This window comes from Haliotis rufescens, unplaced genomic scaffold, assembly GCF_023055435.1.
Source record: "Haliotis rufescens isolate VD_foot unplaced genomic scaffold, xgHalRufe1.0.p SCAF_9, whole genome shotgun sequence".
In the NCBI taxonomy this organism is placed as follows: domain Eukaryota; kingdom Metazoa; phylum Mollusca; class Gastropoda; order Lepetellida; family Haliotidae; genus Haliotis; species Haliotis rufescens.
Window position 1 is genome coordinate 10100716 of NW_025964383.1, and position 27707 is coordinate 10128422.

A 27707-nucleotide genomic window follows, 5' to 3' on the forward strand; every position below is an offset into this window, starting at 1 on the left:
AGACAACGAAGGGGTGCCAAATACTGTGCAAATATTATAAAACTACATTTTCCATTTACCTTTAAAATTGTATGCAATAAAACTGTGTCTGTTAAGTTTTTGTCTGTTTTGTTTTTAACTAATATCTGGTTTTAATGCTATCTCACAGTTGCCCAGTTACAGCCAGCTAAAACACGGTCTTTTGAGACTGGTAAGTCATTATAGGCGGATGGAGGTGGGCGGGGTGGATTGGCGAGGGAGGGGATTTAGGTGATGTGTTGGTCACACACCCCAATGTTACGTAACATGTTGTTATGGCTCCCAAATACATGTAGCATCTTCCCATGCCCGCCCCCTGTAATAAATGACCAGTCCTCACGTAATGTTCAAATGTATACGTTTTCTTATTTGAAATAAATAGCACTGTCTCATTTTGTATGACCTCCTCTCAGGCTCAATCTCACCAGCCCCCTCTCCCCTACAATAAATTAGTAGTCCCATAAGCGAAAGACTTCCTTCAAAATATAGGGCTAGGTTTACAATTTATCATGATGTGTCACTTTTTTTCAGGAAAGTCCGATTTCTTATGTTGAGCCGATTACATAGCCCCACTTCCCGCATAGACTCACTTTAGCCAACCGCTGTTTTCCTACTTTCACAATCGAGCCTGTTTGCCCAACACTCTTCCTGATGAATCTAAATCCTTCATGGTGTGTTCACTGTGAAAATCTTACTGGTATAAAAGTACATAAAAGAGATCTACTACAGACTACGTTCGCTGGTATCTTATGTGAGTTTACTGGAGCCCCGGCTGCCGGTTTGCCTTTTTTGTCCTCAGGCTCTATTTTGTAAGTATAAGTCTTTGTTAACAATAGTCCTTTATTTGCTGTAAAATTGAAAAGCAAAGAACCGGAATCGGGTTTATATTAAACAACACGAAATTGATACTGTTTTGTAGTTTGTATCCCTTGCGACAGCATATATGACCCAAGAAAACTACATATTGCGCAGTGGGATAGCTGGCAGAATCGGTGTAAGGGAGATAACTCTGTGAGGACTTGAGGCCATGAGTGAAACTTGGTTTTTCCCATGCATTCTGTTTTCGCTTATTAAAGAACTGAAATTACCAAGTCGTAAATATATCTTTGTATGTACCTGCACAATCGAAAAAAAACATCAGTTGTGTGCCTCTGTTTCTAACTATTTTATCATTTTAATGGATAACGTGAGTGAGTATGGTTTTACGCCGCTTTTATCAATATTCAGCAATATCACGGCAGGGGAAACCAAAAATGGCCTTCACACACTGTACCCATGTCGGGAATCGAACCCGGGTCTTCCCATGTCGGGAATCGAACCACTAGGCTAACCCGGCGTCCCCTTATGGATAACGATTCTTAAGAAATGAGTGACGAGTATAATTTTCATTTCTGGTGTCCTCCGCCGTGATGTTGCTGTAATATTGCTTAAAGCGGGGTAAAATTCAAATCACTCATTCTGATTCAACATATGGCGTCGCATATGAAGACCCATGTCATATAAGGAAAGCCATATATTTCGTTTTCATCATGTATTCAATAAAGCTGATATTTACTTTTTAAAGTACTTCAAGAAGCATGATTGTTACCATGCTGATTATAAAGAGTGACTACCGCGATATAACTGAACTGTTGACTGAGGCATAAAATAATATTACCTCACTCATTCACTCACTCACTTTTTAACTCACTCTGTCACAAGGTAACTTTGTGTATCATTACCCCCGTGTTTGCTTCAGGCTAGGCTCACTCATTCACTCACTCACTTTTAACTCTCTCCGTCACAAGGTAACCTTGTGTATCATTACCCCCGTGTGTGCTTCAGGCTCGGCTCACTCACTCACTCACTCACTTTTTATCGCACTCTGTCACAAGGTAACCTTGTGTATCATTACCCCCGTGTGTGCTTCAGGCTAGGCTCACTCATTCACTCACTCACTTTTAACTCACTCTGTCACAAGGTAACCTTGTGTATCATTACCCCCGTGTGTGCTTCAGGCTAGGCTCACTCATTCACTCACTCACATTTAACTCACTCCGTCACAAGGTAACCTTGTGTATCATTACCCCCGTGTTTGCTTCAGGCAAGGCTCACCACTCCGTCATTCATCATGGACATACTCCCTAAAGTTGTTGCTGCCACTGTACTTCTACTCAACATAGTCGTGGGGATCGGAGTTATCTGCCTTGTTGCGTCAAGAGAGGGCCACGATCATAGGACGGATACGCATATCAGCCAGTCGGAAATATTTAAGCAACGATTTGAGCGGGTAAGAGTTACATTACAGATTATCACCCCAACTCGCAGAGTTACGCACCCTTACTATGCGAGTATCCTCTGATTCCTAAGTTCTCCTCGATAAGGATCCATGGCCAGATACATGGTACTCGTCACTCATCAATGTGAACAAAATCGTCAATCATTAAGACGACTCCGTGATATGAGTGAAATAATGTTTAAAAAGGCAAGCGTTCATCAAAACCCACGTTGTCTCTATTCTGTTTCAAACATATGGTGTATATCTCTATTGCAGTCCAAGATTGACATGACTGCACTGAAGAAGTGGCCTCTTTTAATACATGGTTATAAGCTTTGGTTTGTTGTTTAACGCCGCACTCAGCAATATTCTGGAGCAGACAATCCACTGATTGACAACACGAGCATCGATCCACGCAATTGGGATCGATGACATACATCAACCAAATCAGTGAGCCTGATCACCCGATCCCGTTAGTCGCCTCTTACGACAAGCATAGTCGCCTTTTAGGGCAAGCATGGATTGCTGAAGACCCTTCTACCCCGGATCTTCACGGGTCATGGAGACCGCCTCTGTGGTCTAGTGGTTCGTTCCCCGGCCGCGTCATACCCAAAAGACGTTAAAAGATGGTATTTGTTGTTACCCTGTCTGCTGCTCGGCATTAAGGGGCTCAAAACAAGGACTGGTCGGCTCGGAGTCAGTATACTGTGTCTGAGTGGGATATTCATGTTAAACTGCGGCATGGTATCTCAGTCCGGACTAGTACAAGCAGCCACACAAACACTCACACGTACATGCACGTCGCTATATAAGTGCAATAATCTTGGACGTGACGTTAAACCCCATTTCACCTCACCTCACCCCACGGGTCATGGTAATAAGCATGATTGCTCTATCAAGACTGATATGGGCACTGGATAATGGAACATAATCCCTCATTACTTCAAACGAATTCACCAACCCGAATTTGAATGCGAGATATGCTTAAAATCCGTTTGACAATGCACCAATAAAAAGCTGGTCGAAAGTTTTTAAGCAACATCTTGATTGAATAAGATTAATATAAGATTATATAAAAGCTATGCATCAATAAAATGCCTAACTTACCGGGGCGCTTTATCTCGATCAATTCTCTACTATAGATCTACGCTGAACATTCGCAGAAAGCCTGGGACAAGTTCGCCACTGCAGGAACAGGTGAGCATATACCGACACACACAGCTGCCACAGACGCCATGATTGAAATAACCATAGAGGAAAACACACAGTATACATCATGCTAATTACGGCGGACACAGATGGACCACACTTTTGTATTTGCTTGTGGATTGGAGCACCCCTGAAACAGTTTGATAGGGAAACACAAAATTAAAAAAACTATATTTGTATTTTTGGACCGTTTTCTGATTAATACAATAGGCCGTTTTCAAAAATAAAATATATAAAAATCGTGAACAATTTTCAGTTACGATAAATTAATTAACCTTTATGTTTAACAAAAATACAGAAAACATTGGTGGGGGTTAATTCAACTTTTGTCACTGTTAGAGATACTGATGATACAAGAAAAATAACGCCCCCGGATACACCCACACAGTTTTTTAGCGTATCTTTAACGAAACTGGACATTTTTCAAGCGGATTCGCCTCTTTTAAATGTACATTGTACGTACATAAACACGGGCACGCCATATTGTAAAGCAAACGGTATGGACGATGGCGGATAGGAGTTCCCTCCCTGGGCGCCAGTAAAGCATAAAACGAAATCGCTTTCTTGGATTTGAGTCATTTGTAATCATTTACAATTTTGTACATAAATTGCTTTTAATGTACAGGATAACATTTGTTTCTCTCTTTTTCGTGCTGTCATATTTTTGGCAAATTCTTTCATCAATATATTTACTGTGAAAAATAATCTGAAGTTTTATTTCTTTTCAATTTGTTCGTTTTGAAAGTGATACGAACTAACCGTCGCCAATGGGTCACATTTACCTGTGTGCTGTTGCGTCAATAAGGCGTTCCAGGAACCCTTGATCCTAGATCGATTCCTTGTTCGCCTTGATTATATTTCTGTTTTTGTCTGCACCCTTCTCGTGTATATGTGTACAGTGAACCCCTCTTAATACATGGAGTGTCGTTCCCAGTCAATCAACAGTCATCACCAGAACGAGTAGTTTCCGAACTATCGGGATTTCACGCTAATTTAAATAACGCATTCCTTTTCGCATTGACTCCATATCTTCGTCTCATTTGAAGACGCACTCACATACACACATATACACATATATGTTTAATTATGTATAAATATGTCAACCTGTTGCAGACAAGGGACAACCGAGTTCATCTCCAGCCTTTCTGAATCTGCTGAAACCCATCGCATATTTCCCTGGACTTGACTTCACCGGCTATACAGAAGGTATACATGGACCCATGTCATATCACAGCATGCACATGTTGTCTTACAATGAAGTAATACTTTTATCATTGCATTGTAGATTATTAATGAATACTTCATCACCAAGTTCGTTTCTTCAGATTGATACTCTTTGTGAAGCCACCTTTGGGAATAATTTACAACCAAATTGTATTTGTATACTTGTATTCATAAGCTTTGGTTGGGCGGTCGGGTAGCCTAGTGTTTTAAAGCGTTCGCCCGTCACGCCGAACACCCGGGTTCGATCCTCGACATGGGTACAATGTGTGAAGCCCATTTCTGGTGTTCCCCGCCGTTATATTGCTGGAATATTGCTAAAAGCGGCGTAAAGCCATACTCACTCACTCCAGAAAAATGACACCTTATTAAGAGGGAACTAAATGTGTACTAAAAACGTGACTTCGATATTACATTTCAGTAGACACATCTGAGGAAACTGCGATTAGAAACTGGGTACCTTTTGTCGGACCTGGAAGACAACTTTTCTACAACGGGATGAAGTATAAGAATGGCAGCATCACTGTGCCCGCCACTGGAGTATATGCCGTATATAGCCACATCAAGTTTTACACAGAAAAAAATAATCATGACGATCCTGAGTCTGATTTTCATCATAATATAACACGGTACAGTGCACTGAAGCAAGAGGCAGAAACCGTATTGATGAATGTCATCAGCGAGAACAAAATTAGCATCATTGATGGAGCAAGTCTGGAGTACTCCAGTGATGTTCATGGATTGGTGCAGCTGGTCGCTGGTGATCAGCTGATGGTGAAAGTATCAGGGATGAATCCACTGAGACATGACAGGGACTGGCATTATTTTGGAGTATACAAGGCCTGACTTGACAAAAGAGTCCATGCATCTTTAGGGACCCCTGTTCGAACAGACCAAAGTATCCAAAGCTATTACTTGTGATAGATACATTTCAAATAAAACACTTCAGCGACCTTTACAGTCCTAAATTTGAGTTTTGTTTCAAATTCTCCGACCATATCTGATGGTCTATGTCACAACATCTTGGGTTAGATAAAGACAAGAAATAGCTAACATTACAAACATCCTGATAAAGTCATACTGACAAGAAGCCGTATTTGAATAAGATATTCTTCACATTAACTGCCCAACAATTATATCCTTATTTGCCAAAGTCGGCTGATGTAGATAAATCTGTTTGGATATAACGTTATCTCATTGATAATATAATCTAATCCAATATTTTACATACTGATTTGCTTGAAGTAGAGATCGTCCCAACTCTCCTAGGGCTACCCTTTTGGTCGGGACCCGTGAAGATTCCGGGGTAGAATAGGTCTTCAGCAACCCATGCTTGCCGTAAGAGGTGACTGTGCTTGTCATACAAGGCGACTAACGGGATCGGGTGGTCAGGCTCGCTGACTTGGTGGATGCATGTCATCAATCACAATTGATTGGATCGATGCTCATGATAATAGTCACTGGATTGTCTGGTCCAGACTCGATTATTTGCAGACCGCCGTCATATAGCTGGAATATTGCTGAGTGCGGCGTTAAACAACAAACCAACCTTTGGGTCGGACTTCTATTCAAAGATGTAATAGTTTCAGAACACCCATATGCAATCTGTTTACATCAGTGTGATGGACAAAATACCTTTCATTTCCATATGTGAAAAAAGGTGATACTGTACGTCACATTGTTTGGCAATCTTCCCGAGGCAATGGGGATTAACTGACTTTAAAAGTCCAGTTTCCACCCCTGCTGAACTAGGCTGGAATTTATGGGTTCGATCGTAGCACCACCAGTGGCTATAACGAATTATGTCCCTTATATGCCCCTCCTGTTGACCAATCAGATGACACCTCTCATATGATATGAAGCATCTGCTTCAAACAAAAAATGGCGGCGATCTGATCGATGATCAGAATTTATAATGTAATAAAACAGGTCTTACTTCGCAAAGTACATCATATCTCGTAAGCACTTAAAAACGTGAAAAGATTTGAAAGATATCTGTTGACGCCGTGTTGTTGGTACACATGCTTTGCAGATCCTGCAATCGACCGAAATCTGCACGGCAGTTTACTTATCGGATGCCGACTTCGTTACGCGATTTTGATTGGATTGTGCATAGACCCGTTAGTCAAGCCAAAATAAAACGCCATTCGGCTAGGGTGGAAACAGGCTAGACAAAGTGTGTTTGGCAGCATAATTTGAACATTCAAGAGGAAGTGGTAACTGTTTTCAAGTGGGTAATTGGAGGAACAAGCAAATCACCTCACATTATATATGTATTACGAATTAACACAAACATGGAAACGTAAGTATTTGTCATATAATGGGTAGGTTTCTTGGCAGCATAAAGCCAAGGATCGCTAAATACAATGTTTATTCCTAATATAGGACATTTACCATCCCCCCAAACCCTCGAGTGATAACTTGTCCCATGTCCAGACGTGATGCACGTAGCGCATTTCGAACGAAAATGCCATAACCATCCGTTTTAGATACCGCCCTTGTTATGTTGTGGTGGAAACAACGGCGTACTTGTAGAGCAGAGCATGGGCCACAGCAAAAACTGGCACGGACGGTCAAAGGGAGCTAACTCTGTGAGGGTACCCAACAAACATTTATATAGGTTACACACAGTCAACTGTTTTCCCATAGACTTCTATAGTAAAGTGATATTTGTTTAAAATAACTAGGCATTCAACAGCAATTACATGAACATGTATGCCCATTCTGGCCTTAAAGCTGTAATAAAAACACACTTTGGCTAAATCAGCGAGTTCCTTTTCCGAGTACAGGTAAAATGCATATCTAGAAAGTATTTGTTTAACATATGCAATCAACTTTTCATTCAAGAGATATTCTTCAAATAAGAAGGAGATTAATATATTTGAAATATCTTTTGTATGTGAATATGTTCAACAATATTGATGGTTATTTACATCATAGGGAATTATATCTTTAGCCCATGTCAATTGGCGCAATTGCTATGGTATTTTTTTTTCAGCTATTCTAATTAAATTCCCCAAAAGCAGAAGCAGCTGACAGCACTCCCAAGGTAGAAACTGAAAGACAAAACTGAATAATTCTGTGTCTTTTACGTGAAACTGACATACACTCTTCAAAAACAGAAACGCATTGGAGATAATGAGAATGCTGATTTTGTTTATTCATGAAACACTAACTACAAATACAGTCGTTAACTGGTGTAGTGCACATATGCATCCGTTTTAAACGTCTGTAGCTTTATACGAGCATGTCATGGAAAGGAAAGTAATAGTTTTGACAATCATGTGTCGTGAGAATGATTATAAAAAGTCAAACGTCAATCAACATTTTGTCATACGTTTGTCGACGTTTGGAACCGGGAAAATGCCGAGACTGACTGCTGCAAATCACAACATCGCCACATTACGCCTTGAAGCTGGAGAGTCCCAGTCGGCAGCTACACGCCAATTCAACGTACACCAATCTCGTTTATGGGATCCGAATGCCCGCCTCAGTTTAACCCAAGGTGTTCTTAGAAGTGATAGACCAAGAGGCACCACCCTGCACCAAAAAGGTTATTTCACCTACGCCATCGCCATGCAACTGCCATCGGTATAAACGTATCGGACTAAACAATCAGGAATCGTATGCGATTGGTGGGAATAAGACCATGAAAACCGGTATGTGTCCCTGTCATTCAGGAGACGTTTCCATCGACGACAACGTATGCAATGGAGCAGCCCCGTATGGGCATGGACTCTGAGAAACTGGCGGCGACTCTGGTTCAGTGTGGCATCACGATTTCTCGAACAACCCCGAGATGGAAGACGTCGAAATGAACGTTTAGCACCGAACAGCGTTTTACAGGTCGACAGATTCAGTGGCTGAATTGTGATGGTGTGGGCATCACGCCATCATCGGCACCCTCACCCGACGTGCCAAATTCATTTGCCATCCTAATGCCTTCACCTGAAACATCTGATCTGAACCATGTGACGAAAACCTTTACTTCCCTCTACAGTTACCCTGCCCATCTAATCTCCAAAACCACCAACAAAATCCTCAAGAACTCTGAACCAAGAACATGGCCTACCCCATCGCCAATCATACCCCACCAAAGCCCTGTCGCGTTTACGCCTCATCAAGAACAAAGCCAATATAAATTCCCCCTTTCCTAGCGGCAAGACCATCTAGACACATCTACGGACTAATGGAAGAGGCACAAGTTGCGCAAGTCCCAATGCCAGAGGGTGTATATACAAGATCTTATGCATCTGTAGCCACCAATACACTTGAGAACCCTCAGACCCCTTAACCCCAGACTCAAAGAGCATCGGATGTCACTCAACAAGACCATACTGTCACGTGAAAGTTGATATACGCAACAAAATCTCAATCATTTTTTTTCAGTTTACTAACCTATGAAATGGAACATTCTATCTATTCATTATTTCTGCCCATGGTATAGTCGAAATTTAAGGATAGGATCAATCTAGAAATGATGTTTGTTCATTAAATACTCTCAACATCTAAAACCAAAATAAACTATATTCATTTCGCACAGAAATATCCAAGAAATGTGTGAATCATCGTACTCACAACATCTTCAGTGGGATGAACATCAGTATTTTCAACAGCAATAGTCATGTCCCAAATGTCGAGATATACCACCTGATCATAGAGACCAACGAACTCCTGTTTGATGATGTTTTCATAAATAGGTCCCCATAGCCCATCTAGAGTATAGTTGGTTATGGGATGTATATAATTGTGGGGTCCTTTTATGGCTATTTTAATATCAGGTGATCTTTTCAATAATTTTTGTATTGAAATCCGTGTACGTTTCATTTGAGATCTAAACATGTGTACCGGAAATAGATTAAAATGAGCGTAAAGATTAATAAGGATAATGTCTCGTGAACCTGCAGGTGTCTCATCTAAATGGACGAACACGGGTCGACTTGCAGTTCTGTTTGCATTTTGAAATGACATTGGCAGACCATGAGGAATCCAAACAACAGTAACGTTATGTTGTTTCTCATAGGCCTCAGTGTAGTAGTAACGCTTCTGTGTTGTTGGTATAGGCCCAATTAACCACGGTCCAGTTCTCATGGTAAGATTCAACCTTTTGTATAAGACTGTAAACCATTGTCTGACGGTCGAGTCACCATACATCCTGAGTGATCTGTTGGCCAGGCATTGGCTATAGTCATTCGTAGTTATGGTGTTAAAACATCCCCGTTGTCGCCATGTGGAGTTGTAGAAGAATCCAACAGGTGATGGTGTCGTCCAGGTGTCACGGAATTGCTTCCTTCCACATGGAGCTGAGGAAGACACTATCGCAGCTTTCACTGAAATGTTGAATTACTGTTGTTTTCATACATGTACTTAATCTCTACAGTTCGTCTTCTCTTTTCACAGAGAAAAACGTGTGACTCGATCTTGAGAGCAGTGACCGATCAAATATCCAGTCTCTACCAAAAATGCCACCCCTACTTTGAATCTTAATTTTCTTTTCTCACAATTAAAATGCGAAGCTGATTATACTGTTTTATTCCTATTCCCCCATTACTTAAATTCAAACCCATTTCTATTATAATTATAACCAAAATGCATTTGATGATTAATATTAGTTCATTCACAATGATTAATATCAGCTAATAAACTGGCATTATGGTAGAGTATTATTCATATTAAAATATAGGTTATGCCAGAACTATAAATTAATTAGAAGAGCTATCGTGTACATCTGAAGTATAAATATCATGAAAACAAAATAACGTAAATTACTTTGGAATTTGCGTTTAGGTTTTGGTCAGTTGGGTTTTGTGTTTGATTTGGGTCAATTCATGTAGGGGTTTAAGGTTGGACATATATTTTGTTTTTCTGCTGACACCAACTTCAATTTAGTAGAAAGAATGTTGCAGCAAGAGGGCCACGAATCCCTAGCACCCCACATAAATGTTTACTTGATTGTATTTGTGTGTGTATGTGTGTGTGTGTGTGCGTGCGTGCGTGCGTGCGTGCGTGCGTGCGTGCGTGCGTGCGTGCGTGCGTGCGTGCGTGCGTGCGTGTGTACGAAACCATTGTTAAAATACATACCAGAGGAAATACGTATTGGGACCCACTCCACCAATTTCTCAAAAGAACACCTGAAATGATAAAGCACTTTATATCAAGAATGAATTTGTCTACAAACATAACCTGCTAATGGCACAGGAAATAATATCCGACGAATGGAACGGCACCGAGTGAGTGAGTGAGTGAGTGAGTGTGAATTTTCGCCGAAATGTTCCAGCAATATCACAGCAGGGGATATCATCAATTAGTTCTCCACAATATTTCCATTCCCACTTCCGAATGTTTTAGCCTGTGGTCGATCACACTGTTCCACAGCGTCATCTTTGCGCCAGCTCCTGCATATTAGGTTTTGTTTCTTTATAGTTTAACGCCGCACTCAGCAATATTCCAGCTATATGAGGGCGGTCTGAAAAATAATCGAGTTTGTACCAGACAATCAATTGACTGACATCCATATAATATTAACATTGACCTTTACTGAGAGGACCAATAGGATCTTCACAATACATGGTCTTCACAATACATGGTCTTCACAATGATCAAAATGACAAAAGTCACAAAAGTTGCATAGTGTTTTGTGAATCAAAGTGTGTTGTAAATAAATATTAATTCATAACCTAATCCTTACACGGATGGCCCTGTCGAAATTTGTTGTGAAGAGTTATGATTGTGGTTCGCCATGATTATGTTTCTAGGGCTAGCTCATAACACCAAGCCCGAGTTGCAGGCGTTTACGTTGGCGGTAAACGTTAAAGATCCTCGAAAGCCGATAGTGCTAACAAATCAAGAAACATAATCAATTAGAGTATTGGATTCGTAACGACGATAATAATCATCTCTGGGCAGGTGATGAACGCAAATCTGTACAACCAAATGCAGCGTTTTGACCACTGCGACACCCATGTCGCCTCATAACAAGAAGAAAACCTGAAAACGACTTGTTGACCATGACAACTACATAACATAGCGTGAAGAGTGCTACTTACGACCTATACCAGCGTGTATCAGCCTCTGTCTGTACAGGCACAAAATGAACTGTGTTAACTCTAGTCCAATGGTGGCACTCAAATCCACGTTGTTTAGGTTTGGTACAATAGAACGGAACACCCCAATTTTCAGCAGTCAAATTGCAGATTGGTTTCTGGTCAAGAAACCGTTTATCCATGTACCCCACAGTTGTCTCTGTTAAGTTATGTACATCAAACAGGCAACTTATATGCTTTCCGATATATCCGCTTCTAAATTTGTTGTATATAAAAGCCATCCTTTCTCTCGATGACAATATCGCTGCATAGATTACAGCTTGTCCGGTCCACATGGTGGGCAGAACGCCAGTATACGTCCCGTTGTCATGGTCAATAACACTTCCGGCGGAAGAAGCTTGTTTCACTGTGTCTTTCATCCAAACAACCAACATATCTCCTCCTCGGGTTTTAGGTCTTTCTTTGCGATCCATTAACACTATCTTCACATTGATGGTTTCATTAAGTCTGTAGATTTGTTGTTTGTCAATGAGGAATAACTTCGAGAACTTTCCCGATGCATGACGATTTGAATCTTTCAAGTTTGGATCATTTATAATTTCCGTGTCTGCCTTCACATATTTCAAGGGGAGTTGATGTTCAACTTGAGGTGTTTGCCTCTTGTCTTCTGTTCTTGAACGAGCATGATCTGGGACGCTCTGATACCTACAAACATACATAGTTTTTACTTATTTCTTTCGATTTTTTACTTTTCTATATTGAATATTGCTTCAATTATGATGTTAGTATCAATACATCATTGACGTAAGGTATATCTAATGTGTATGTAAGTTGATTACAAATGAGAGATGGTATCCAGCGTATGTGTGTTCGTTTGTGCTTGTGTGTCAGTGTACTTTTGAGTTAACGCCACTTAAAATACAGTTTCAGTTACATGTCGGAGTGACAGCTTGATGTGGGAGGAAAGCCCGAAGGGATGCTGGTTGTAGACGGCCAATACTTGGTGAAGCCCATGAAAATTGTTATGGTGACTAAGAAACAGAATAATGGACAGTCGAGTTTCGAACCCACGATCACAGGTCTCTTGCGTGTCCAATGGACGCAACTCTGCAAGGTGTTGGCACAGGGAGAATATACAAACCTACGTAATATGTTTATTTACAATAATAGTTTGTACAGAAGTGAAGCTATTGTGTCTCTGGCTGTGATTAACTTTTTAGACCGCAATGGGACTGTCGGTGCACTTGAACGGGTCTACAAGTGGAGATTTCTGTTAAGAATACCAACATCTAACTATTTCCGTGCTCTGAGACCACTAAGCAGAAGAGGAAATCGTGGTATGTGACTAGGGTGCTGGCATGTCATCGTATCCCAATTGCTTATATCGACGCTCATGATGTCAGTCACTGGATTCTCTGTCTCACAATAACGTTAACAACAACAATAACAACACAGCACTACAATTGTAAAAACTGGTTTGTTGTGATTAATTTGCATAAGGTTATAGATATCTCTTCTCACAGAAACAAATATAATACAAAATATTATCGACAGATATTTAAGGCTCCAATGCTTAACAATTCACAATTTGTTTTGTTAAACGTTTGAAACCAAATGATCAAATGTTTTTAAAACGTCATATATATCTTATCCAATCGTAAGATTGGAGTGTATGAGTGACTGAGCTGGAATGAATAAGTCAGCTTAATGTGGGAGGAAAACCCGAAGTTATGCAGCTCTCAGACGTTTACCACTTAGGTGCAACCCACGAGTACAATTATGCTGATGACAAACCTATCAAAATGATCGAGGCGAAGAAGCATTCGAACCCACACTCATAGGTGTCTGGTGTTTCCAAAGCGACGCAACTCTGCACAGCAAATTGCCGAGCCTTAGACAACTTGGCCGTCTGTGCCCCCTTATACTTAGAACATTTAATTGTAGAAGAAATGATGTCGTGATACTCACAAGAAATCACAAGTATTCCATAACGTTGAAATTACCCATTGAAATGCTGATAAAAAGGATTTATCATCCCAAACTGTCTCCCATAGGAGATATCGCTTGGGTGAGATCAAGTGAGTGAGTGAGTGAGTTGGGTTTAACGCCGCTTTTAACAGTATTATCGCGGCGTGTCAGCTTAATGTGGGAGGAAAGCCCGAAGTGATGCAGGTCTCAGACGTTTACCACTTCGGTGAAACCGATGAGCACGGGTATGGTGCTGACAAACCTAGAAACATAATCGGGGCGAACCGGGATTCGAACCCACAATCATAGGTTTCTGGCGTGCCCAAGGGAAGCAACTCTGCACAGCGAATCGCGGCGCATTAGACGACTGGGCCACCCGTGCCCCCGGGTGAGATCAAGTGATATCTACACTGTAGATATCGCTGCAATAAAACTGCATCACAATGCTTTGCAGACCATTGTGACGACATTGGTTACCATGACGTCACAATCAAATGACATCACTAATGGCTCTGCTTCTGAAGCTGTTAGCAGTACTTTTTACACTTAAGACACTGCTTATTGCTGTCTACAAACTGAAAAAAGTGGAAGAATTATTTTGGATGATAAATAAAATCTCACCCTTTTGATATCAAATATATCAACACTTGTTGATAAAAGTGGGAAAACTCCGAGGCTTCCACTTTTATCAACTTGTGTTGATATATTTGATATCAAAAGACACTCGGGTGAGATTATCTATGTATTTCAATACTCCTTAACTATTCTTCAAAAACACATACACACGGGATCTCATGAAAACACTGTAATTTTAACACACACACCTCCTTCCATCATTTCGTTCTGGGAGTGGTTCAGTAGAGAATTACATATTGTACTTTATTTCATTAGCTGTATATGTCGTATCCATAATGAAGGTGCTTAAACCTCATGCCGTCATTACAAAGTGAATCTATTGCGATAACGTCTCCTCAATTGATTGGTAAGCTGGCGCCCTATGCTGAACAACGAACCAGTGATTCGTTAACTACTAGTATTTAATTAAGTTGGAACTGTATGGATCGGACACCGGGTGTCACAGGCCACGTACTTACTTCTCAAGGCCGCCCAACGTTACAAACGAAAACCATGCGACCAGAACGACAACCGCCAGAACTATTACTTTTGGAAATGTGAAACGCATCTGGAAAAAAAAAGTGAAAACGTAAGGCTTATGTCATTTCCATAACTTTTCTTTTTGTTGAAATACAAGGTCTCTTTATCTTGGTATTGAGGCATTTGTATTGTAACCATATATCTTTGTCATGAATCGTTTATGTTATTCATCTTTGACAACTATTGATTTTGTATATTAAAAGGATTTTTGAAGAAGAAGCATCTGCAGGAGCTCAACAATACAATATCGGGTATATCAGTGACACAGTTAGTACATGGGTTTTGCTGATATCTGACAAAGCAGGAAATGCATTGTCTACAGAAAACTATAGATCAGGTTGTCTTAAGAATTAACAGGTTCTATTATTTTAAGTTCTTGAAAAGAACACATTTCAAAAACAGTCCCTCTGTTACACCGAGTCGACATCATAAACAAATGCCAAGGGTATGTACTGAGGACAGAAACAATGTTTATTTTATTTCAAAACTATGAAATCATTTTTATGATAAGGAGCAGTTGAAAGCACATCTTAACTTGTCTAATAGTCAATATATGCCAACAAGAAAGTTCATGGGAACAATTTTCATATGAAAAAAATGACTTGCTTTTGCATGTGTTTGTGACGGATGACACCAGTGGGCCAAAATACCGGGTATGCTCACCATTTCGAGAACACCTGGTATCATCACTTTTTGATAACGATACATAAGCACATGACTAATGATATATAGTCTGCTATTAGCAGATATTTCTTTAGAATATGGAAAGTGTTTTGTTGCTTTTATTTATACTTGAGTTTTCAGAAAAATTTGAATATCTTTTCCTTTCCTATTACGTTCCGAAGCAAACAGCATTATTGAAATTTTCTCAAACCATCAACCGAGGCAGATGACAGAGAGTTCCTAGACAAATGGATTTCCAGATAACCATGTTGCGTGTTGGGATTCAACTCATTATTGACAATGGAGATTCTAGTACCTAGTACGGAATTTTAGTATACATGTTGGTTTGACTTGAATTATAACAAGGACATGAAGGAACGAGTCGAATGACCTAGACTGTGAGTAATATAAGTGTCACGGAGCTGTGTTCAAGAGAGCAGGGTGTCATTAGATAAGAATAAAGTGATGATAAAAAAGGTGGTTAAAGTTCGCAGTGTTATTATCAGCTAATTGTTACTAAAGTGAGGCAATCTAAAGAATCAAGAACGCATTTGACACTGACAATGATCACTGATTACTAAACCAGGACAAATATACAACCTGATGAACTAAGCAACTGTATAAAAGGTATGACTTCTAAATCCACACTCTCACAAGGCAATGGACAAGACAGTCAATTAAGCCGGCGGCTGGGACCTATTATCATCGGCGAGTTAATTAACGCAACACTCTAATGAAAGAATAAATACCATCAGCTTGACCAGATAGGGATAAATGAGTGACAATTGAGAGAGACGAGAACGCCTAAATAACAAAATAGCCTTATAAACTCAAGTCGCTTGAACTGGGCAAGAAAACAGGTACTTGATCAAAAGAGTAATTTGACTCACAATTATAAAAAAAAGTACTTAAAGGGGGTAAAAATGTAACGCTGCTTAGGTCAGTAACACCAGAGTAAGCCAGTACCAGAATCAAAACAACTCTGTAATTACTTCAAAGCGAAACACATTTCGAACTGACTACACAGGAACAAGGCGACACGTAAACAGTCTAGCGAATTCTAGTGGAAATCCACCATAAGCGCGGACGTCGGAGAAAATAATCTCCCCTTGTCAGCTTGGAGAACGATACACGGCTGCAGGTAACAGACTGTGTTTCTTAAAATAATGAAACCTGTGAAGCAAACTAACTACAAAAACAATATGGAAGATGTAGATACCAAAATATAGGACTGAACATATAAAAGGACATTATTACTTGTCCGTGAAGAGATCACCCGTTTAATAAACATACAGCTGTATTACACATTGTGTTATACCAAAACGCGTGCTTATGTACTCTCGGAACACGTTTCTAGAACAAATATTGAAAGCTCATCCCTCGGCTTATTCAACGACATTGTGTGTGGAGTTGATAGATCACTGAGAGTAGCTTATGCGCTCTCGATGACCCCAGCAACAGTGGTGCTTGGCTGACGTCACATGTCATTGTTTCGCCGATGGATCTTGCAACAAAATTGCACAGATTACATCATCTGGTATTGTGGCGTTATTGTAAACGTTGAGGTGCAAGGCCCGTTCCACAAGGCGATCGTATTGTAGCGCAACGACAGTTGTTAGTCTGTTAAAGTATGTGAGTTGCGATAGCCTTAGCCCTACGATAATTTTGTGAATTCTAAAGGTGGACCGTTGTGTGGTATTAAATTCATACGTTTCAACTTTTGACGTGTTTGAAGTATTATTCTGTTAAACTCAATTGGACTATGCCGTGGATCGTGTAGGTGTCAGCCTATTCATACTCAACAGTATAATTCTAAAAACGTTATAAATGGCAAGTAATAAATATAATACGAAACTCGCTCCCGTGTAAAAGCAATTTTATGAAACTCGTGAATAGTTGTGGTATCTGACGAGCGAAAGCGAGTCAGATACCACAACTATTCACTCGTTTCATAAAATTGGTTTTACACGGGAACGAGTTTAGTATTCTATATGTAATACATGAGAAATATCTACATAGCACTAAATAACCCCGCCTCTGCGAGGATATCACAGTCAATGAACACTTTCAATACATGAAGAAGCTGCATACATATATGAGATTACATATATCAAATTACATTCTGATAAAAGTTTGCGATTAAACTGCATGAGAATAAAATTTGTGAACAACAAGTTCTCTAACGCTAAAGAACATACACACACCGAACTATGCCGGACAGATTCGAGAGTGGGAAGCGCTGCATTATATATACGTCACTAGACCGTGACCAGCTTGGTTTTACCACCCGGTGACACTAGGTACGCTGCATACTTATAATTATCAAGTATGAAAAATAGGTGGTGCAACTATTGCAATAATGAACTTACTGTAGTAATCGTTGAGAAGCATCTTATCGCTGTCGACATCCTCGAGTTGAGTAGAGATATTTCCGTGCATCTGAAAAGACTACACAACACAACCAAGCGCGCACTCCCGACACTGGTTTTTAACATGCTCAAAAAACTGTGACGGGGCTGCGCGCTTGGTCAGTTCTATTCATCTGTGAGAAAGGCGCAGTGGACACTTAAGCCGCTTGGCTATGCAGTATATATAGCTCGCTGCAATGTTGCGAAATACGCTAAAGTCGGAAAGCGCACGTTAAATCTTCTTTTCAGTTGCTATAAGTGACCACCAGAGTCCCGCTTTGTGTGAACATGTATAACCTTGAACTAATTGTGTGGCGTTATTATGGGGTGCATTTCTTTTTATATATAAAGAACTAGAGATTGCTCTTCCCCAGGTGTAATGTAACATATATAGTTTTGCCCTGTACTGTTATAGTTATAGTACGAGGACGCAACTGGGAAACGATTACATGCAGATAGGAAAGATTTGAAATGTTGTACCGATTCGACAAAAGCGTGACTGTCTGGTGCACTGGTTTGAAACAAGGGGGTGTAAAATGTGACTGTCTGTTGTACTGGTTTGAAACAAGGGGCTGTAAAGTGTGACTGTCTGGTGTACTGGTTTGAAACAAGGGGCTGTAAAGTGTGAATGTCTGGTGTACTGGTTTGAAACAAGGGACTGTAAAGTGTGACTGTCTGGTGTAAAGGTTTGACACGAAGTGGTGTAAAGTTGTAAATGTTCGATACACTGGTTTGACACAAGGGTGTGCCGGTTTAACATACTTTTGTGTAAAGCTTTCAGGACTGGTGTACTGATTTGACACGATTGGGAGTAAAGTATGAATGTCTGATGTAACGGTTTGACATATGATGATGTAAAGTGTGGTGTTTTTCTAGTTTGACACATGTGGTGTTCAGAGGTAACCAGAAACAGTTATCGATATTGAAATAATATACTTTTAGGTTTTATAAATTATCAGCATATCATTACTTTGGAAAACAATGGTCCACAACAAAACGAAGCAATAGTGGAATTGATGGCCCTGTCTCACAGGACATTTAGCCCTAATTCATTTCATGGCCTGCGTATTGGGTAGCCCTGATTCCCCTGATTGTGTCAGTGTAATGTGGCCCTGATTCACCTGAATTTATCAGTGTATTGTGGCACTGTGGCTTTGATTCATCTGATTATGGGAGTGTCCTGTTGCCCTAATTCACCTGATGGTATCAGTGTACTGTGGCCCTAAATCACCTGATTATGTCAGTGTACTGTGACCCTGATTCCCCGGATTGTTTCTGTGTACTGTGGTCCTGATTCACCTGATTGTGTCAGTGTACTGTGGCTCTGATTCACCTGATTGTGTCAGTGTACTGTGGCTCTGATTCACCTGATTGTGTCAGTGTACTGTGGCTCTGATTCACCTGATTGTGTCAGTGTACTGTGGCTCTGATTCACCTGATTGTGTCAGTGTACTGTGGCCCTGATTCACCTGATTGTGTCAGTGTACTGTGATTTTGATTCACCTGATTGTGTCAGTGTACTGTGAACCTGATCCACCCGATTGTGTCAGTATACTGTGTCCCTGATGCACCCGTTTGTGTCAGTGTACTGTAGCCCTGATTCATCCGAATGTGTCAGTGTAGTGTGGCTTTGATTCATCTGATTGTGTCAGTGTACTGTGGCCCTGAGTCACCTGATTGTGTCAGTGTACTGTGGCCCTGATTCACCTGATTGTGTCAGTGTACTGTGATTTTGATTCACCTGATTGTGTCAGTGTACTGTGAACCTGATCCACCCGATTGTGTCAGTATACTGTGTCCCTGATGCACCCGTTTGTGTCAGTGTACTGTAGCCCTGATTCATCCGAATGTGTCAGTGTAGTGTGGCTTTGATTCATCTGATTGTGTCAGTGTACTGTGGCCCTGAGTCACCTGATTGTGTCAGTGTACTGTGGCCCTGATTCACCTGATTGTGTCAGTGTACTGCGGCCCTGATTCACCTGATTGTGTCAGTGTAGTGTGGCTTTGATTCACCTGATTGTGTCAGTGTACTGTGGCCCTGATTCACCTGATTGTGTCAGTGTACTGTGGCCCTGAGTCACCTGATTGTGTCAGCGTACCGTGGCCCTGCGTCACCTGATTGTGTCAGTGTACTGTGGCCCTGATTCACCCGATTGCGTCAGTGTACTGTGGCCCTGATTCACCTGATTGTGTCAGTGTATTGTGGCCCTGATTCACCTAATTGTGTCAGTGTACTGTGGCCCTGATTCACATGCGGGGAACATCAGAAATCAGCCTTTGACATTGCACCTGTGTTGATAAAAGGACGCAGTCTTTCTGTATGAAGAACGCAAACATTAACGTCAGAGATACCCACAGTCAAACCAACCCCCTCCCCCCTTCCCCACATGAAGATTTCATAGTCTTTGTTCAGCACAAATGAAACATATTCCTTGTTCTTCCCTAGATTATCTGCTTCTACCATTTTGTAGAAGTTAATGGCTGATGTATTCAAGCGGTCACACACCACTGCATCTGTGCACTGCGCTTGTCCATGGCGACCTGCAAGGTGCACACGGTATAGGGAAACATGACAAGGAGTTTCTTGTTCGACTTTGTAATATTTTGATAAAGAATCAAGAACGTCACATGCCCACGTGTAATTCCGAGGGCCCCTCTCTGAGATCATTTATAGACTGCAATGTTAACACAAGTAATTAGTGAAAAATATTATTATCTATATAAGCTGTTCTCGACTCCTCTTACCTTATGCCATTTACTTAAATATAGGGTAGCCAGTAGCCAGTAGCCTACTTGTTCGCTCTTTACACTCAACCTGATATATGTGACGTGATATAGATGTTGTCCATAACTGCAGTTATATATACTCCCGAGGGGTTGACGTGAAAGATCGTCACACGTTCCTTCAAAATTAACAATTTAACAACAACCAATAGGAACTTTATTTAAAATCGCAGTTCTAAATGTGAAAATGAGAGTGATTTGGGCTTGTGAGGAGAAACATCACACATACAGCTGATCACCTACAAGCAGGGATCTCTCTGAAACATTGTTAGATGTAAGTATGGAATCTCCCGTAGTCTTCACACACTACCAAAACATTAACCCTATAATCCATTAGTAATAACTTTTTTTTACTTTGACAACAATTACATTCCCTATAATTTTAATAGGGCCAGCTCAGCGTCCTGTGTGTGCTTCTAACGTATGGTTACCACACCCAAACCTAATGAGGATCACTCGAAGGGGTCCATTTTATATCTTTAAAAACATATCTCCCAGGTTCAATTGCAGTCTTTAACATCTGTCATAGGAAAAGTGAGTCATTTCCAACTCCTTGTCCAATGCATGCCACACCAAATCCTAAAATATTCATCAACGGTTTATCACGTGTGGGCCATGTCTCCCTTTCATTATTATCAAGGTGGTATTAACATTCATCACATGTTTCGGGATGCCTGGTATGCCATATGTAACAACTTTAACCAGGACTTTACTACATTGCACATGTGGTCAGCGAAGGCTGGCAACGACTAAGTTCTCCATTGACAGCTTCGTAGAGCTGGTGTTTACACCTGCGAATATTCTGTAAAACTTCAAGTGTACACTTTAATTTACACTGACCTCCTCCCATGTCACACAGCGGATGGGGGGCACGGGTGGCCCAGTCGACTAAGGTGCCGTGATTTGCTGTGCAGAGTTGCGTCCCTTGGACACGCCAGAAACCTATGATTGTGGGTTCGAATCCCGGTTCGCCCCAATTATGTTTCAAGGTTTGTCAGCACCATACCCGTGCTCGTGGGTTTCACCGAAGTGGTAAACGTCTGAGACCTGCATCACTTCGGGCTTTCCTCCCACATGAAGCTGACACGCCGCGATATAACTGGAATATTGTTAAAAGCGGCGTTAAACCCAACTCACTCACTCACTCACTCACACAGCGGATCCATCACTTAATATTGGGACAGCCATGCTATCAAACAGACAACAGAAGCAGGTTAGGCTCAATTTAACTCTTATTCCAAATCTGACTAAGATATTCAATGTCTTTTCTCATGGTTTGCATGCTTCTTTGACAGCTTTGGGGCAAACATTACAACAAGGTTCTTGTGAGCAGTCACTGTTTCCAAACTGTTACCACAAAACCACCAGTTTTTCAGTTTGCTTGATCACATCAATCCTGTAGACTGAAACAACCTTAGATTTGGAAATTGAACCTTCATGCCACAATGCTTTGCCTCGGCTTCAACTTGATGTTGGAGTCTCAGCACAGAATCATATAATATATTGATTGTATGTCACAATGACCATCATCCATGTGTAACACTGGTCTCTCGTATTAACTTTGAAACACAAAGCTCAGTCAGGTTTTATATCTAATGTAAATAATAAACAAACAATACTTGAACTTGATTAAATAGAGGTAAAACCGTTTTCGAAGAGCCCATTCCCTTCCGTAAGCGGACCGCCTCCGTGGTCTAATGGTAGAGCGTCCGCCCGGAGAGCGGAAGGTCCGGGGTTCGATCCCCAGCCGCGTCATACCAAAAGACGTTCAAAGATGGTAATTGTTGTAACCCTGTCTGGCGCTCGGCATTAAGGGGCTAAAACAAGGACTGGTCGGCTCGGAGTCAGTATGCTGTATCTGAGCGGGGTATTCATGTTAAACTGCGGCATGGTATCTCAGTGTGCGAGCACTATAAATCGGCATCAGTCTGGACTAGTAGAAGCAGCCACACACACACACATACAGTTAATGCACACCACGTGAACAACACTGTTGAGCATTCAACATCATATATAACCCCAGATTTGTTCGACGCTGAACAAAACCTATCACAAGAACTCGTCAGTGGCGGTGAATAGGGCGACCGTCAGAGACAAGACACAGATAGTATTTAACCTCATTTTGGATATTACGATATGATATAATCACGCGGTCATGTTGACCCAAAAGCTGGAGTAGAATGTCCTACTTCTCTAATCGGATGCACAGGAAGACTTTGCACGCTTTGCAGTCACCTCAGCCTTAGCGGCCCTAAATTCACGCGTTGTTATTGTGCGAGCCTCTCACCTGCAGGTAATTATGCGAGAGCGAGGCAAAGTTGCCCCCGTATAGTGCAGTGTATCTTGTGCAGTGTATATCTAGCGTGTCGGACGGGCTTTGAGACGAGAGGTTTCTAAACATGCGATAGACATAGTCGTATGCTCAAGCATAACTTCTGCATTAAATCTATTACTAATGCAAGTTTCCTCATATTTTAACACAACTAATACAGAAAGCTACCCATACTGATATCAATCCCTGACTTAGTAAATGAATCAATGTATCATCTTGCTTGATACTTTTTGATGAATCCATTTAATAGTGTGAATGAGTGTTGTTTAACGACGCTGCTTTAGCATTAGAGAAACACCACGTTGAGTCAACTTGACGGGGAAGAAAACATAAAATGAGGCACGTCCTAGACACTCCCACTTTGGGGAAAGTTTCGAAAGTGTGGTATGGTGCTGAAATAGGTTTGCGTAATATGAAGAATCTGAGATCATTGGGTTCTGTCACGCCTGTGGCATACAACACTGCTCAGCAACAGATACAGACGAGTTGGCGACCAATTGCCCCATCACTAATAGAATTATCATTCAGAAGCTGGTCGCGCAGCTGGATATGGTTATTTTCTACTGAAAACAATATATTATTACAATATGGCTACTGAGGCAGACATTTTTAAAATAATAAAGGGGTTTCATTATTTCAGCTACATGACATACTATTATCTTACAATATTGCGCTGGTAACTGTTTGATAGGTGTGCTGATGGAATATGAAGAACCATGTTTAGTGCGTAACGATCAAATTTAAATTAGAAAGAGAACAAATAGACTATCGTTATCCGAATATTAAAACACATCTGTGACGTAATTCTATTGTTTGAACGCTCCATTATTTTTCTGAAACCAATATCTGAATTAATTTCCACTTGGCATAGACGAAACTATTTTTTATATTTATTGACAAGTGAATAATTTCAATTTTTTTTCCGAAAACATGTGTCGCCAGCGGGGTTCGAAACCGAATCGTTTGATTTCAGGACTTGCAATTTGCAACCTCAGTTACGGCGGCACATGAACGTGTGATGTGAAATTAGCTATAAAATATTTTCATAATTTTGCATAATACTTAAATATTCTGTGTTAGAGCAGGTTACCTACAACAATGTTTATATTTATGGTAATTAGATAAACCTTTGACAAGAAAAAACAAATCAGGTAATATATATATCCTTGTTCTGGTCTCCGGATACACGCTCCACCACGAGACCACGGAGTCGGTCCTCTTCAGTTGATAAGATAACAATCATCATTCGTTTTAGAATCGTGATTCATGTTCGTTGAAATATACATAGTCCCGGGCCATTCGAGACAGCTGGTTATGAAGGGGGAAGTCCCTCTCTGATATCACCAAGTGTTTGTTTGTTGACTATCAACACTTCTAGGAAGTGAGCAGTGAGCAGTGAGCAGTACATGTAAGGTTTTCCTTTCTTAATATTCACAACATGAGTTGATTGAGATTGTCTTATCCATAGAAATGATTTTTGTTAACAGATGATCACATAGTACATTTTTTTCTTTCTGTTAATTACGTACACATAAATGAAACTATTGGCATGTGTGTGTGTGTGTGTGTGTGTGTGTGTGTGTGTGTGTGTGTGTGTGTGTGTGTGTGTGTGTGTGTGTTCTGTCACATTTTGACGTTCATACATTTTTTCACGACACTATATTCTTGACATGACGTAAACACTGACGGAATACTTCCACATACTGAGGACAACTCTTCTAATTCCCCAGCACGAATACATAAGAGGCGTTGTTGCTGGTGTGTTCGACCGTTTAATTTTGAATTTGAATACAGCGTTTTAGCAAATATTAGGTAAAGTGGGTCATCCAAGCTATCGTAACATCGACTCGATCCGTGTCAGGGCAGGCAGATACAGTTCACAGCAATCCATGAATTAACCTACGTATTTATTTAACATATGTTTACAATCACCTTTCAATACGGCTAATTGATCAATGATGACTAACTCTAGTCCTGTAATCGCCACAGGTTCATCAACAACTTTCTCCCGTCACTCTTATCGCGTCTCACATTTTGACGCCTTGGTGTAAATAACTTGCATTGTGACTGTCTTACTTGCGTACTTTTTAACAGACCTTTTACATACAATGATGATATTATTTGAATATATTTCTTGTAAACATATTGCAAAAGATGTTTCTGTAGAACAATGCAAGCACACATACGTTTATATTACCTCTCCTTTTGAGGAACCACGTCATTACGCGCTATAGATGGCTGTTGTATGGCTGCCAGTGTAAACAAGAAGGCACACGTACTGTTTAAAAGTGTGTTTGGAACTAAATCCTTCGAGGTACAAAAATGGTGATATAAAAAAGCGCCGACGTTCATACAGTGAAAGTCCATTCTTAAACATACATGTATATACATATATGAGTGCATTTCTCACTGAAAATTACATTAAAATCGATAGGAATAGATTTTTTTGTCGTGCCATTATTGTGTGAATGTCTTAATATGTGTGTGCTACTGTACACAAGTGAATCACACCTATGAAGTATATGTGTGCGTGTGTGTCTAATGATTAAACGTTACCACATGTCATATATTAAAAAAAATATCATTTCACGCTAAGACTTGTCCACATGCCTGTATTAAACAGGTCAACGAGAATACAAGCTCGGTCCGCCATTCCTCAACATTTCCGACAAATCAGGAGTTGATTTGGTTTCTAATTGGCTTGTTGTTTGTTTCAGACAGGAGCATGTGATGTTACAGTTTAGTATTCATCATGAACAAACGTATGAAAGTTGGATTTGCTTTCATATTTATTTTGAACATAGCTGTAGTAATTGCAGTTATTGGTGTCGTGGTGTCACGACAAACCGAAAAGCAATCACAAGGTCAGCTTACAAAGGAACAAATCGACAATGTAAGTACAAACTTAAGGATGTACGTTTCATTCATAATATTTCATAGATATATTACTAATTGTCAAATTGTACTATTGGCGAGGAGGAAAATGATAAATAGAAGGAATGAATAAACAGTAACGTACATGTGTCTGGACTGTTGGTATATTGTTATTTATTCTGCACATCACACTGTTATCCATTCTGTCATGTGTTGCAGATATACATGGGACACGTAACAACCATTGCTATGCCCAGTCTTACACGGACAAGTGAGTTGAATACACCAAAATGAAAAACGAGAAAACACGTTCGCGCCATTCACCAGAATGTTATGTTGCAATGATAATTGTTTTCATTGTGGACAAAAGGTTTCACGATACAAATCGTCGCCTTCGCCTTCAGAGATAGCTGTACAGGTTGTACATGTTGGAATGATATTAATGTGATTAGATAACATATTTCAATATTTCCCTGTTTGTGTGAAACTCTCTCCACAATTTGTTACAGATGCAGAAAAACCGACCATATCAGCAGAATTGCTCAATTTATTAAAGCCTATAACCTACTTCCCGGGACTAGACTTTAGTCACACTGATGGTAAACTAACTTCATATTATGAATTAAAAAATGAATATCATAAAAACGGTGTAAATAGAGTGTAAATAGAGTATATATATGTATGTATTATACAGTGTACAGCAAATAAGAAGAAATCCAGTCGGATCAGGTATCACGTTAAGATTGACACTGTCACATATATAACTTTTCTTTATAATTACTTTCTTAACCAACTTACCCCATGGCCAGAACGTTCCACAACCATTGGATAGTCAGGTTTGTACAAATCTATTATTCATATTTGCTGCACGTCTTGATATTGATTCTTCAGATGAAACCCTTACAGACACACCATTAAGAAATTGGGTACCTTTTGTCGGACCAGAGAGACAACTTTTGTACAACGGGATGAAGTGTGAGAATGGCAGTATCATAGTGCCCGCCACTGGAGTGTATGTCGTATATAGCCACATGAAGTTTTCCACAGAAATGAATAGTTATGACGATGCTGAGTCTGATTTTCATCATAGTATAACACGGTACAGTGCACTGAAGCAAAATGGAGAAGCAGTGTTGAGGAATGTCATCAGCGAGAACAAAAACAGCATCATTGATGGAGCAAGTCTGGAGTACTCCAGTGATGTTCATGGATTGGTGCAGCTGGATGCTGGTGATCAGCTGATGGTGACAGCATCAGGGATGAATCCACTGAGACATGACAGGGACTGGCATTATTTTGGAGTATACATGACGTAATGGTTCCCTACTTGCATTTTACAGTTGTCGAGGTTAAGGAGGTTTAATGAACACGTGCATGTGATGTATACATTATAAATGGATTGCGGGGGTACACGAAAATGGCACATTGATAACAATTTGAAAACATCAAGCTTTGTGTCGCAATTAATACCCTGACACAAACACAAATGTGAATAATTGTGTGTGAGTAGTTTGTAAAAAGGCAAGAACAATTAAACTTTGGAAGCTAATAATGCATTCCAAGGCAAATGATGCCTTTAATGTCTGTCTACCAGCAAATATAATTGTGTTCGGCGTGTGTGCATACACGTTTGTATGTCAAACTGGCTATAAGCCGACTCTTTATTCATACTTCGTCCTTAGATGTCCCTCCTTACTTCTTGTCAAGCACATTAAATTTTATATCATTTATATATCTTCTACAATATACTACATGTATTGTAAGACAGAATTTCA

At 40.3% G+C, this 27707-nt stretch overlaps 3 protein-coding genes across 6 annotated transcripts in view; 2 read left to right on the top strand and 1 right to left on the bottom strand.

Moving 5' to 3' along the window:
* The window catches only part of LOC124125931, a 91323-nt gene extending 85216 nt beyond the window's left edge, over nt 1–6107 (top strand). The window contains exons 1-5 of one of the 3 annotated variants that reach the window (XM_048390583.1): nt 649–827; nt 2102–2287; nt 3418–3472; nt 4598–4690; nt 5127–6107. In XM_048390583.1, coding sequence (XP_048246540.1) covers nt 2129–2287; nt 3418–3472; nt 4598–4690; nt 5127–5551 — 732 coding nt within the window. In that variant the 5' untranslated portion in view covers nt 649–827; nt 2102–2128 and the 3' untranslated portion in view covers nt 5552–6107. Of the gene's footprint in view, nt 1–648; nt 828–2101; nt 2288–3417; nt 3473–4597; nt 4691–5126 lie in introns of those variants that run through there. The other 2 variants (XM_048390584.1, XM_048390582.1) reach the window with 2 other exon arrangements.
* Nucleotides 6108–7844: 1737 nt separating this feature from the next.
* On the bottom strand, nt 7845–18123 carry LOC125377415 (NXPE family member 3-like). The gene is made up of 5 exons (XM_048390577.1): nt 17904–18123; nt 14811–14899; nt 11752–12453; nt 10787–10836; nt 7845–10035 (listed from the first exon to the last, which is right to left on the bottom strand). Exons 1-5 carry the CDS (start codon nt 18027–18029, stop codon nt 9236–9238), a joined length of 1767 nt encoding a protein of 588 aa, XP_048246534.1. The 5' UTR covers nt 18030–18123; the 3' UTR covers nt 7845–9235.
* A 6231-nt stretch (nt 18124–24354) lies between these two features.
* Nucleotides 24355–27369, top strand: LOC125377416 (tumor necrosis factor-like). Of its 2 annotated transcripts, XM_048390587.1 has the most exons (5): nt 24355–24466; nt 25776–25951; nt 26152–26203; nt 26442–26531; nt 26824–27369. In XM_048390587.1, exons 2-5 carry the CDS (start codon nt 25811–25813, stop codon nt 27246–27248), a joined length of 708 nt encoding a protein of 235 aa, XP_048246544.1. In that variant the 5' UTR covers nt 24355–24466; nt 25776–25810; the 3' UTR covers nt 27249–27369. The 2 variants fall into 2 exon arrangements, with proteins under 2 accessions (XP_048246544.1, XP_048246545.1); XM_048390588.1 differs by lacking the exon at nt 26442–26531.
* Nucleotides 27370–27707: the final 338 nt, after the last annotated feature.